Source organism: Lycium ferocissimum, chromosome 5 (assembly GCF_029784015.1).
Source record: "Lycium ferocissimum isolate CSIRO_LF1 chromosome 5, AGI_CSIRO_Lferr_CH_V1, whole genome shotgun sequence".
Lineage (NCBI taxonomy): Eukaryota > Viridiplantae > Streptophyta > Magnoliopsida > Solanales > Solanaceae > Lycium > Lycium ferocissimum.
Window position 1 is genome coordinate 69631664 of NC_081346.1, and position 12134 is coordinate 69643797.

General features: G+C 36.6%; 1 protein-coding gene across 1 annotated transcript; it reads right to left on the reverse strand.

Moving 5' to 3' along the window:
* Nucleotides 1-8945: 8945 nt before the first annotated feature.
* LOC132057221 (protein MODIFIER OF SNC1 11-like) lies at nucleotides 8946-12134 on the reverse strand. The gene is made up of 5 exons (XM_059449711.1): nucleotides 11788-12134; nucleotides 10432-10512; nucleotides 10222-10347; nucleotides 10053-10113; nucleotides 8946-9844 (listed from the first exon to the last, which is right to left on the reverse strand). The coding sequence occupies exons 1-5, from the start codon at nucleotides 12069-12071 to the stop codon at nucleotides 9806-9808; spliced, it is 591 nt and encodes a 196-aa protein (XP_059305694.1). The 5' UTR covers nucleotides 12072-12134; the 3' UTR covers nucleotides 8946-9805.

A 12134-nucleotide genomic window follows, 5' to 3' on the forward strand; every position in this document is an offset into this window, starting at 1 on the left:
TTTGTAAATATGAAATCTGTTGTTTTGCCAAAGTACTAAACTTGACTTGAATTTCACGTTCCTCTGGCATATCGCGAATATTTTGTTTAGGTTTCTAAATTCAACGATTGGGATTAAACACTGTTATTCCTTGTGTGCGCCAGCCAATTGCCTTTTTGAAAAAAATGATCAGACAAATTCTGTGCAGGAATTCATATAGTAAACGTAGATTGACAAGGACTTGTTAGGTTAGTTTATGTAGCTGGCAAGTGAATAAATACAGACAATTAGACATATCCTTGACTTTTTATTTCAATAAAATTCTGAATATATGCTAGTAAAAGCTTAAAAGGTCTGTTGATTTTGACAGTGGGTTGACTAATTGCCCATCTATCTGTGAAGATTCGTTGCTAATTTATGTCTGACAGTGACGTTAAGGTTATTTTTAATTGGACGGATGACCCTTTAATATAACTAGACTAAAGTACAAAAAAAGCAAAAATTGTCAAGCATTTTTGTTCTTATTTTTTGCTTGTTTATCAATCATAGTCGCTAATCAATCTCCTCCTTGGTTGATGGAGATCATTTTCAACCTCCTCCTTGATCGATTATCACCTAATTATTGATAATCTTCCTCCTTGATCGATAGGTCATTTTCTTAATTTCAAACTTACCAGAAAAAGAAAAAAAAAATGAAGGTATAGCCTTAGTTCAACACTTACGGGGTTCTTTTGATTAAATCTTGCGGAGAAACCTATACACTGATATTATTAAAAAAGATACACTATCAATGTATAGCAAGTTAGAAATTTTACAGGTATGACGATAGAGAGATCATATTGATTCCCAGGCAATACACATGATTTATATGCCGAAGAAACTATCTTATCAGCCTTTTCGTCGACTTTTTCATGTGTTGCCAAAATAATCTTACATTAAATTGATGGATGCTCGTTGTTTCATCTCTTCGCTACGAATTGCTTTGTGACCAAATATATCTTTCCAAGCAACAATTTGACAATATCAAGTACATTTTTTTCAAAAAATGACAGAAAAAAATTAATCTTACATAACCATGTTGATCATATTCTACCCTTAGGCAACGTATTTTCATCCGATTGTTCTCTTCGAGAAAACGATTAAGAGCAAAATTCAACTCTTGTGGAGTGTCACGAGGCATTGACATAGCACCTTTTTTTGGGCGTTTAAGCCCTAATGACCTCAAGTTTTGTTGAAGTGTTGCAGCCTTCCTGACACGCCAATCCCACTCCTCTCTCGTTGTGTTATTGTATTGTCGATTGAATCTGTTGTTCGGGTTATTTGAGTATTTAAAATCATCATTTAGTTCCCATGTCCTACCCATTGCTTCGAATATGTCTTGTGGGGTCAAACATGTAATGGAACTAATATCACCAAATTGGGTATAGAATGACATGATAACTCGTTTTAACGTGAATCGTAGTTGTTCGTCAATCATGTTATATACTACTCTTTATGACACTAACTTGTATTGTGCAACATTTAAATGCAAAATATATCAGCCATAAATGACACATTATTTGACCGCTTGATGTGATAGCACAATGTTGCATTATTTGACCGCTTTTTATGACACTAACTTGTATTGCGCAACATTTAAATGCGCAATATATGAGTCATAGATGACACACTATGCTTGTCCGCTTTTAATGGCACACTATGCTTGATGTGACAACACAATCCTGCATTATTTGTTCGCTTTTTATGACACACTATGCTTGATGTGACAACACAATGCTGCACTATTTCTCCGCTTTTTATGACACTAACTTGTATTGCGCAACATTTAAATGCGCAATATATGAGCCATAGATGACACACTATGCTTGTCCGCATTTTATGGCACACTATGCTTGATGTGACAACAAAATGCTGCATTATTTGTCCACTTTTTATGACACACTATGCTTGAGTTGACAATACCATGCTGCATTATTTCAAAGATCTTATCCTATTGTGCAACATTTTCATGCGCAAAAGTATTATGCAGTATTTTCATGTGCAATAGGGTTCTCATGTTTTTTAAATGTTCACTTTTGCACTCATATTTGCCTATTTAATATGAATGTTGGATGAGGTAAAAACTCATCCATTTCATAAGTTTAAGTCTTTTAAATTCTTGAAAAAACTCAAACTTCAAAGAAAAATGTCTTCTCCTTCTTCAACCGCTTTTTTTGATATTGTAAAATATAGAAGTTTCTCTATTTTGGAATGGAGATATGCTTAAAAAAAAAAAAAAAAAAAATGACAATAATAGACCGTTAAAACAAGTTATAATATCAAAGTGAACTAAAAAGAATCAACCAATAAATTATTACTTTACCAAAATCCCAATATCTCAAATTAAATTTGAAACCAAAACAAATGAGAAACAAGAAAAGCTACGGTTAAAAAAATAGCTTCTCTTCTATAAGCTTCTTGTTCTTGCGATTGTTGGATCTAGTTCTACATTTGTTAAATTATTTTTTCAAAGTTTTACTATCCATATTTCACCTACATAACTTTCAAAGTAGTAGTTTTGCTAAAGTGCTAAGCTTCATCTTAAAAATATGTCCAAGAGCATATACTTTGATTTAGGATTATATGGATTATAAGTAATTTATGTAAATTAATTGTTAGTTTCTTCAAGATACCCTTAAATATTGGATATCCACAAAGCATTTCACAAGGCTTAGTGCTTTATGATGTGTGGAATATCAATGATAATGACTCTTTGAGGGAGTATTTTGAGGGCGCCTGAAGAATATAGGGATTTAATCGCCATTTATGTTCTTGAAATATATATAGAAAAAAAATGAAACTGATCCCACATAAGAAGTCCCTCGAGTCCACAAAGCATTTCACAAGGCTTATGATAACACTATATGAGGACTTTAGTTATTTACGCCTAAAGAATTTTTAATCGTGGTCAAGTTCTTGAAATATATATAAACTCTAAGCTTGAGTCCCTCGATTTAATCAAACTCTCTTCTTAAGCATTTTGAGTGGTCAAGTCCCGCTGGAAACTCTCCATTTAATCAAACTTACACTGAAAATTGGTAAATATCCATTTTTAAATTATTATTTTGTGTAGTAGCACGTGTTTATTTTATTTATTAGTAAATATCCCTTTTTGGTATCTTTGTAGGGGTTACACACCTGATATGAGTAATATTGGGCAAAACTCTCAGTTCGGTGAAGTTGAAAATTATTCACAAAACTCGCCAGTGGCACCAAATGATGATTTTGGGAAATCCACTCAGTTAGGTGGAGATGATCTTTCTCCAAACCATGTCAATAAAGATCAATATCGGTAGGTTCATCACCTTGATATTAAATAATCCATATATATTTGATGGTATTTAAAATATGTTACTTTTCGTGTAGGAAGAGGCATTTCTTAGATGGTGGTGATTGTTCAAATTATTGTGAGACATCATCAAGTGATAGCGAACCAAATAATGTAGAAGAAACCGATGATGATGAAGAAGAAAAGGTCGATGTTCAATCTGGTGGGCAGCAAGCAAATTTAGTAGCATTGATGCAAAGTCCGTTGCCGCAAAACCCAACTCCCGCCCTCCCGAAAGCCCAATGCAGTGGCATTCTGACAATATTCCATATCTAGACAATCTTCAAGGTCGTGTTGATGCCTTTGTCTTCACCAGAGAAGATGATCAATGTCATCAAAAAGTGTGGAAAGAACCGGTTGATCTTATAAAAGATGATTGCTAACTTGAAAAAGGGATGGTGTTTGGATCAAAAAAGGCATTGCAAAGGGCAGTTAAAATTTATTGTTACAAGGAAATTAGGGAGTATAGGGTTGATGATTCAACCAAAAAAATATGGAGACTAGTTTGTAGACGACAGTATCAAGGTTGTCAATGGATGATTCGGGAATTGAAAAGCCCGATGGCATGTGGGTTATCACAAAATTCCACAAACGTCACATTTGTCATATGGGAGAGAATCGAGCAGATCATTTTAATTTAGATATAAATATGATTGCTTAAGTGCTACTTAAAAGACGTTGCCGAAATCCCAAGGTAACCTATTAGATCTAGTTCATTATAATTCTTACATCAATTAAATTGTCATTGCTAAGTGTTGTTTGTTTAAACTTGTGCAGGATTCCTATCAAAGATTGCATTAGAAACGTTAAGATGGTATATTCAAAAACAATAAGCAAGAGAAAGGGATATCTTGGGCATAGGTGTGCGTTTAAGATGATTTATGGAAATTAGGAGGGCTCTTTCAAGACGTTGCCGAGGTATATGGCAGCTCTACAAAAATTCAATGCAGGAGCTGTTGTAGAGTGGAGGCTTCTGGGCAGTTATATTTTCAACTGTGTGTTTTGGGCAATCAAACCATCTATTGATGGTTTTGGTCACTGTCGGCCAGTCATATCCATAGATGGCACACATGTATATGGTGTATACGACATCAAGCTACTGATTGCAGTAGGAATGGATGCCAATGGGTCGATATTCCCTCTTGCTTTCGCAATTGCCGCTAACGAGAGCAACGACACATGGGGGATGTTTTTGACACATTTGAGGCAGCATATTATTAAGGATCGTATGGGCATATGTGTGCTATCTGATAGACATCAAGGCATAATGCACTGCATGTCTACTTTGGAGGGGTGGCAGCCTCCCTTTGCTTACCATCGCTATTGTTTAAGGCACATCAAGGCAAATTTTCAAACGAAGTTTGGAAACGGCACACTCAACAAATTGATGTGGGCGGCTGCGATGGAGATCAACAAAAAAAATGGCTTCTGAGGATGGAGACAATCAAGGCAGTGAGTCCAGAAGCATATACTTGGTTGAAGAAAATCGAAGTTGAAAAATGGGCATTACATGCTGATGAAGGCAGGAGATGGGGGATGCTCACAACAAACAGCTCGGAGTCATTCAATGGTTTGCTAAAATCTGCTCGGGGACTACCCGTTACTGCAATGGTAAGAATGACTTTCATGCAAGTTGTGGAGCGGTTTGTGACAAGAACCAAGCAAGCCAGAGCCATATTAGCAGAGGGTGGGAGATGGATGCCAAAACCTTTCAAAATGATGGAGCATCACAGGCAAAAAAGTCAATTGCACAAGATGATCGAGTATAGCCTGACTGAACGTGTGTATGAAGTCAGAACAGGTTATTACCAAGGTAGGGGAGGAAACATACATACCATTTATGAGGGCACGAGAGCGTGCAGTTGTGGTAAGTGGAAAACATACCACATGCTTGTTCTCATGCCGTCAAGTGTTTCGAGGCAATGGGAAAAACGGTAACAAGTTATGCGGCATCGGAATACAGGGTCAAAAGTTACGCTAAAGCATATGCCGGCCGCTTCTACCCACTTGGTGATCAAGCTTATTGGCCAGACGAGCCATTTTCAATAGTTGCTAACAAGGAGTATATCCGTAAAATTCGGGTTAACGCACGAACTCGAATTTCCAATCAAATGGATGTTCCAGATAGGACTTACTCTCGAAGGTGCTTGACGTGTAAGGAGTTTGGCCATGATAAGCGTTTGTATAGCCTACGAGGCCGTGGTGGTGCAAGTACGCCTCGTAGTAGAAGAGCCTCCCGTACTTGATGTATTGTTTTAAATATTTTTTTATTGTAAATAATGATGTATTATTTGGTTATTACAATGAATTATTTTGAAACATCTCGTATTGGATGAATTATTTTTTAATATAATATTTTTATTTGTACATTCGAAAAAAAGTAATGCCTTGACTAAAAAATAAAACAAATAAAACAAAACCTTATAAAATAAAAGACTTAAACCTAAACATAACAAGATTCAAACAAACAAAACTTACTTCGGGGCACTTTACAACCCCTAAAACGACGATTCAAATGTTTAGGTAAACTTGATGTAATGAACCGACATTATTGTCCGCAAAAAAAAATATCAAGTTCTATATAAAATATTAATATTTCAGAGTTTTGAAACATGACTAATCTTGCGTTAAAGTATGAAAAAAACGTGAATTTGAGAGCTTTAAAATTGGGTGGAAAAAAAAAACCTAGCCTTTGCGCACTAAATTAGTGCGCAAAGGTTACTTCGGTCACTTTTTTTTAATGGGGTATTTTGGTGCCTTTTGACACTTTTTGGGTTAAAAAAGTTGCGGACTCGACTCTCAATCGTAGTCGCTAATCAACCTCCTCCTTGGTTGATGGAGATCATTTTCAACCTCCTTCTCGATCGATTATCACCTAATTATTGATAATCTTCCTCCTTGGTCGATAGGTCATTTTCTTAATTTCAAACTTACCACAAAAAAAAAAATGATGGTATAGCCTTAGTTCAACACTTACAGGGTTCTTTCGGTTAAATCTTCCGGAGAAACCTTGCACTTCCACCTTTTTAGGCAAATCAAACGAACAATTTCTTTTTTTTTATGAATTTAAGTTATATACATTGATATTATAAATATATAACTTAAATTCATAAAAAAGACATAATACATTAACAAGCCTTCAAACTTGACCTCAGCTGGCAGGTACGTCCTCCAATTTTGGGTGCGGCACAAGTAGGCACTTCAAGTTTTCTCTACTTTGTCAGTTGAACATTCCAACTTACAAAATGATCATTTAGGCACTTCCAAAAATTTATGTGTCACGTCAACATTTGTGTTTACGTGTTCAACTTTATACAAGTTGAGGTGCCTACTTGTGCACACCCAAAGTTGGAGGGCATACTTGCCCACACTTAAAGAAACATTTACAGAAAAACATACAAAGGCCTCGAATTTACAAAGGAGAGCCGTAGGCCAAGTTTAAGTGTATGTTTATGTATTATGCCTATTAAAAAAGATACACTATCAGTGAAATAGCAAGTCAGAAATTTTACAGGTATGACGATAGAGAGATCATATTGATTCCCAGGCAATAAACATGATTTATACGCCGAAGAAACTATCTTATCAGCTCTTTCGTCGACTTTTACATGTGTTGCCAAAATAATCTTGCATTAAATTGATAATGCTCAGTGTTTCATCTCTTTGCTACGAATTGCTTTGTGACCAAATACATCTTTCCAAGCAACAATTTGACAATATCAAGTACATTTTTTTCAAAAAATGACAGAAAAAAATTCATACTCTTTCCCACTTATCAAGCTTTGATCGAGCATCATCAATTTAATCGAGCCCACACTTAAAGAAACATTTACAGAAAAACATACAAAGGCCTCGAATTTACAAAGGAGAGCAACGTAGGACAAATAAGACCAACATTTATACAGATGAGTTACTCCCTCCCTCTCGCATTACGCGCCTTAAGAAGTATTTATAAGGGTAGCATTTTAACTATTTTACCCTCTTAACGTATTTCATGTAATCTCTCCTCAATAAATATCTAATCCATTAATGGTGAGAACATCTTAAATGTTGCTAATTACTACAAGGGTAAAATGGGAAAAGTTACTTAATTTTTCTTGGTTAAATAAAACGACAAGTATTTTTAGTAAGGACGGCAAATATTTTGAGACGGAAGGAGTATTAAATACCATGCATCTGGAATCTATTTTTTCGGTTGACCCTTATTACAATGTACTAAGTTTTTCATGCATGTCAAACAATCCATATGTTCCAACAATTGTAACCTCTAAGCCAAATTAATTGTACTGGTGTGCTGCTTCCTTTCCTGTCACTACTTTTTGAGTAAAAAAAGTGTCATCTATTCTATTGGTTCTCTCTCTTGGGCGGTACATCTATCTTTACCGATTAATCAATTTTTAAACGCTAGAGTAGATCCTACAAGCAACCACTTCCTCATTAGTTTATCTTGAACTGGAGATCTTTTGGTTCAACTTTATCCCAGTTTACATGTCTTCTACTTGCACACTCAGCATGCATTACCCCAACAAACAACTAATGCAAAACCAACAAACTTTTTAGCATCAAAGGCGGACTACGCTCCTCCCTAAAACAAAATTTCAACGTACCTAAATTAATTGAGTTGGCTGAATCAGAAAATTTAGTACTACTAAATTGATGGTTCATGAAAAGGTAGATTTCACTTGCCAGGGATAACAATACAACGATTCACTTTAACCTCAGCTAAGATATAGGCCACGACTCTCTTTAATTATAACGTTCGCCAATGTGTTATACTCGAGCAAACAAAACAAGAGATAGGATAACCAATGTGCCAAAGTTAACCCTTGCCGCCTCAACATTGTGTTTCAAACTGCTAAAAGCAAACCATCCCCTACTAACAGAAACTGTCAAGTGCTCAGTCACTAAAACTGAAATGCAGCACGAGTCATACAGAGATCAATTGAGTCTTGTCCAGTAAGTCCCCCAGAATTTACATCAAAAAATTCCCTGTAGGCAATTTTCCATAACAATTTGACACGTTTGACAAGCCTCAAAATTTGGGCTGAACGTTCAAATTTTTCTATAAGTAATTTGGGCCTGAGCATTCAAATGCAAGTATGTAAAAGATTTGAAAGTTAGTAGAGTGCAGAATTTAGTAGAGTGCAGAATCAGAATGTTACCAACAAATTTACTGTCTTTACAATTCAAGTAACCAAAGTACTACCACTTGCCACTGAACTTCAATAACCAAGCATAAAAACGCAAGCAGTTACCTTCAAAGGTCATTCTATACTAACTTGGACATCTTCTATTGACTACAGCCTACGTGATTCACCCCAGTGATACTAGGTATTTGAACACACCTCCTTAGTGTTAATCTGTTGCATATGACTCACAACATCAAAATCTGAAAGTGAAAATTTGAAAATAGTTCTCTCACTACTCAACCAGTTAAAATGTTTCATAAAAGAAACCCAAGCACACCAGCTTAAATATTATAGAAATATGGATTTGATGACTTCATCACCATATGGGCAGTAATGTGACAGTAATACCAATTTCACTCAAAGCAAAAACTCTACAAAGATGTAGAACAATTAACTGGTTTTTTTCCTTAAAACAAAATCTAAGACCCTAAATATCATTCAGGAGACCCATGAGATGTAAACTGAGATGCACTACCAACCACATTATGCATAAACACTAGTCTTACCTTCCTTACAGCCAAGCAAACTAACAATATGGCCAAACTAGAAATAACATATGATGCCGACAGTACATCATGAAGGATGAAAGCTTATCTTCTCAAATTTCAAAATCTGCTATACTTCCTACTGACAAGTCATGAAGGACCATCTGGATCTAAAACAAATTGTGCAATACCTACCCCAACAAGAGTGGACATCTAAGATCCAGTACATTCCCAGTTGATCCTAAATATGCAACATTTTCTCTTTTTTTCCTTTTTGGTGAAAAGTAAAACCACAAGAATGTTTAAGAACAATCGCAAATTGATAAAGGAAAGCCTGATGATAAAGTCGTCAAATCAAAGGTTTCAAGTAGGAAATATTTAAGTTATAGTTTCATCATTTCTGATATTGCCTTTTCTCATTTTCCTTTTTTTTTTCCCTTTTTATTTTAAGAAAAGTTGATTTCAAATGTTGTTTATGGGTCACTTCTGACAGATTGACACCAAGGAGGTTGTGGTTCATGTATCCTAGCACTACTGGCTAACCTAAGAAACAACAAAAGCATTTTCCCCTAATTTGAAGGATGGTCCTACTAATGGGGAACTTGCAAAAAGTTAGAATTCTAACCTGCCAAACTGAAAAAAGAAAGCAAAAAACTCCAAAAACGGGTGAAACAAAACCTTGGGGAATTTAAAGTCGCTCTTAACAAAACTCCTAACCACTGCGCAGCAACAATAAGCTATACATCATAAGCAAGTCTGGCTGTTGAACGAAATTTGAGAATGGTTCATGTTCCTCCTCCAGCCTTCTCAACCACAGCAGTCTCCTGAGTTACGAATATATGCATTCATTAGTCGAAAGTTGTACTAGAAAAAGTTAGGCAGCACATGGATACTACACATCTGAACACGTTAGCGCAATGATTAAGGGGTTGCAAAACACGTTAAAAAACAAGCGAAAACATACTTTTTACTTCTTTTTTCCTGTTCATTTCAAATCACAAACTTCACTTAATAGTGTATAGAAAATGAAACCTGCTCAATTTTTTCTTTGCCGTTCTCTTGTGACTGGGAACCAGACTGGGACTGTGAAAACCTGTAAAATAACATCAAGTATCAGCCAAAGTCATATACCAATGTGACACTGAAATAGTTTAGACCATCAGCTGACATAAAGAAATAGGTGAAAAGGTTTCATTGTAACCTGAGTGCCCTAGCTTTCCTTTTATCTTCCTCCACGGGATCAGCCTTCGCAGGAGGTGCAAACCTTGCCACTCTAGCCTTCTTCTTAGCTTCCTCATCAGCACTATCAGATTGTTTAAGCCCAAACCTGACAGAGCCAAAATATCTCAACAAACCCATATACAAGTAAACTACCCCAGCTGGCAGTGGACCAAATAGATAGTACACATACCTCTCAGCCCTAGCTTTCCTCTTCTGCTCCTCAGCTTTCTTTAAAGCATCTGATCCCTGAGCTGCAGATGCAGTGCCAAACCTAACACAACAGTCCAAAAAAAAAGAGGTAAGAACAACTTAAAGATATTTCCTCATATGAGTTTTATGTCTGCAGCTAATGGGAATCCCATTTCCCAACACAAAAAAGATATGCTTGTTGGACTATTAAGGCTTGTGGATCAACTGTATGGAGCTGGAAAGAAAATTAAAAATTTGAGGATCCCCGTGGTGTTAAAATTTTAAATTCCAATAATATTGTATATAAAAGATCCAGAAATGCAGAAGATACTGTCTAGCCTTTCAACTACCACGCCTACTAAGAAAGGAGGAAGTGCATGGTTGGCTGCTTAAAACCTAAGTTGCATGGACTCTTCACTTTCGATGCTGCACCCATTTCGGATTCTTCAAAAATACACTACTTTTGGAGAATCCGACACGCACCCATTGAAATTTTTGAAGAGTCCGAGCAACATAGCTTAACAACCCATTCTGCTAGGCTGTCGCACACCCATCTCAGGCCACCCATTCTAAGAGATAACTACCTCACTATACCAAAAAAACAAAGGGCGATTTCAACAACCTTCCCAGCACGAGTCCCGCGTTGTTGGAGAATGACCCGTATGGCGAGGTTAAATAGCTATTCTCCTGTTCAGATAAGATAGGGACCGCCACTTCTCTATTATGACCCGTGATACCAATTCAGCCCACCAACAGTTAAGAAGAAAGATTTCAATGATTGTTTCTATGGTTTTAAATGCAAAGCAAAAGATATGCCCAACACCATCTCCTATGAACCTAAACAAGGAATTCAAGTACTACCCCCTCACAAATTGTGGAAACAAACACAGCACTAACAAAACCCAAACACCCTAAACTTATCAACCAATCAACTACGCCTCAACCCCGAGCCAGCATGAATCAGCTATATGAATCATCTATCTATCTATCCATTATATATATTCACACCCTCTGTGGATGCACATCACATCCAATCCAATACTAGTAGATATTTCAGCAAAAAAGGGCAGCCCGGTGTCCAGGGAGGGCTGCACCCCCAAGGGGTGTGATATAGACAGCGTACCTTCATGCAAAACTTTACCGTTGCTCCAAATACTAGTAGATATTTCATCTTTTTAAGACAAATACAAAGTCTAAAAAGCTAACGCAACCAACAAACTTACCAATCTCAAACTAGAACTAATCGACTATATCTACTCAGGAACATCTCATTCCAATAAAAGTAAATAAATTAATTTACAAATACGAAAACCCTAAAACATGCAAACATAATTTTGAAGACAAAAGAAGCTACTACCTCTCAGCTCGAGTGTTTCGCTTCTCTTGTTCAGAAAGCTGAACAGTCATTCCAAACCGCTCAGCTCGTTTCATCTTCTTCTGTATATCGCTATCCTTACCGCAGCAGCTATCCACCGCCGTAGCCGCAGCCGCAGCCGTTTTATCGGCTTGGTCCTTGGCGCCGCCGACGTTAGTTGAGGAATCATGAGGTGGAGGTTCGGAAACAGGTGTGGGAGTTGGATCGGAGGATTGAACTAGGGTTTTGATAGGGTTTTCTGGAATCTGCGGCGCCGTAGTAGTCATGGTAAAAACTGCTGAAAATTTACCTCTCTTTCTATCTCTGATATAATACGGCAGCAAACAGAT

Bases quoted from the DNA above. Each gene is read 5' to 3' on its own strand.
- LOC132057221 (XM_059449711.1), bottom strand. From the start codon at position 12,071: ATGACTACTACGGCGCCGCAGATTCCAGAAAACCCTATCAAAACCCTA. The intron at 10,114-10,221 runs GTTACAATGAAA...GTTATTTTACAG, and splicing joins AGGAAAGCTAGGGCACTCAG to GTTTTCACAGTCCCAGTCTG. The intron at 9,845-10,052 runs GTTTCATTTTCT...TTCGTAACTCAG, and splicing joins GCAAAGAAAAAATTGAGCAG to GAGACTGCTGTGGTTGAGAA.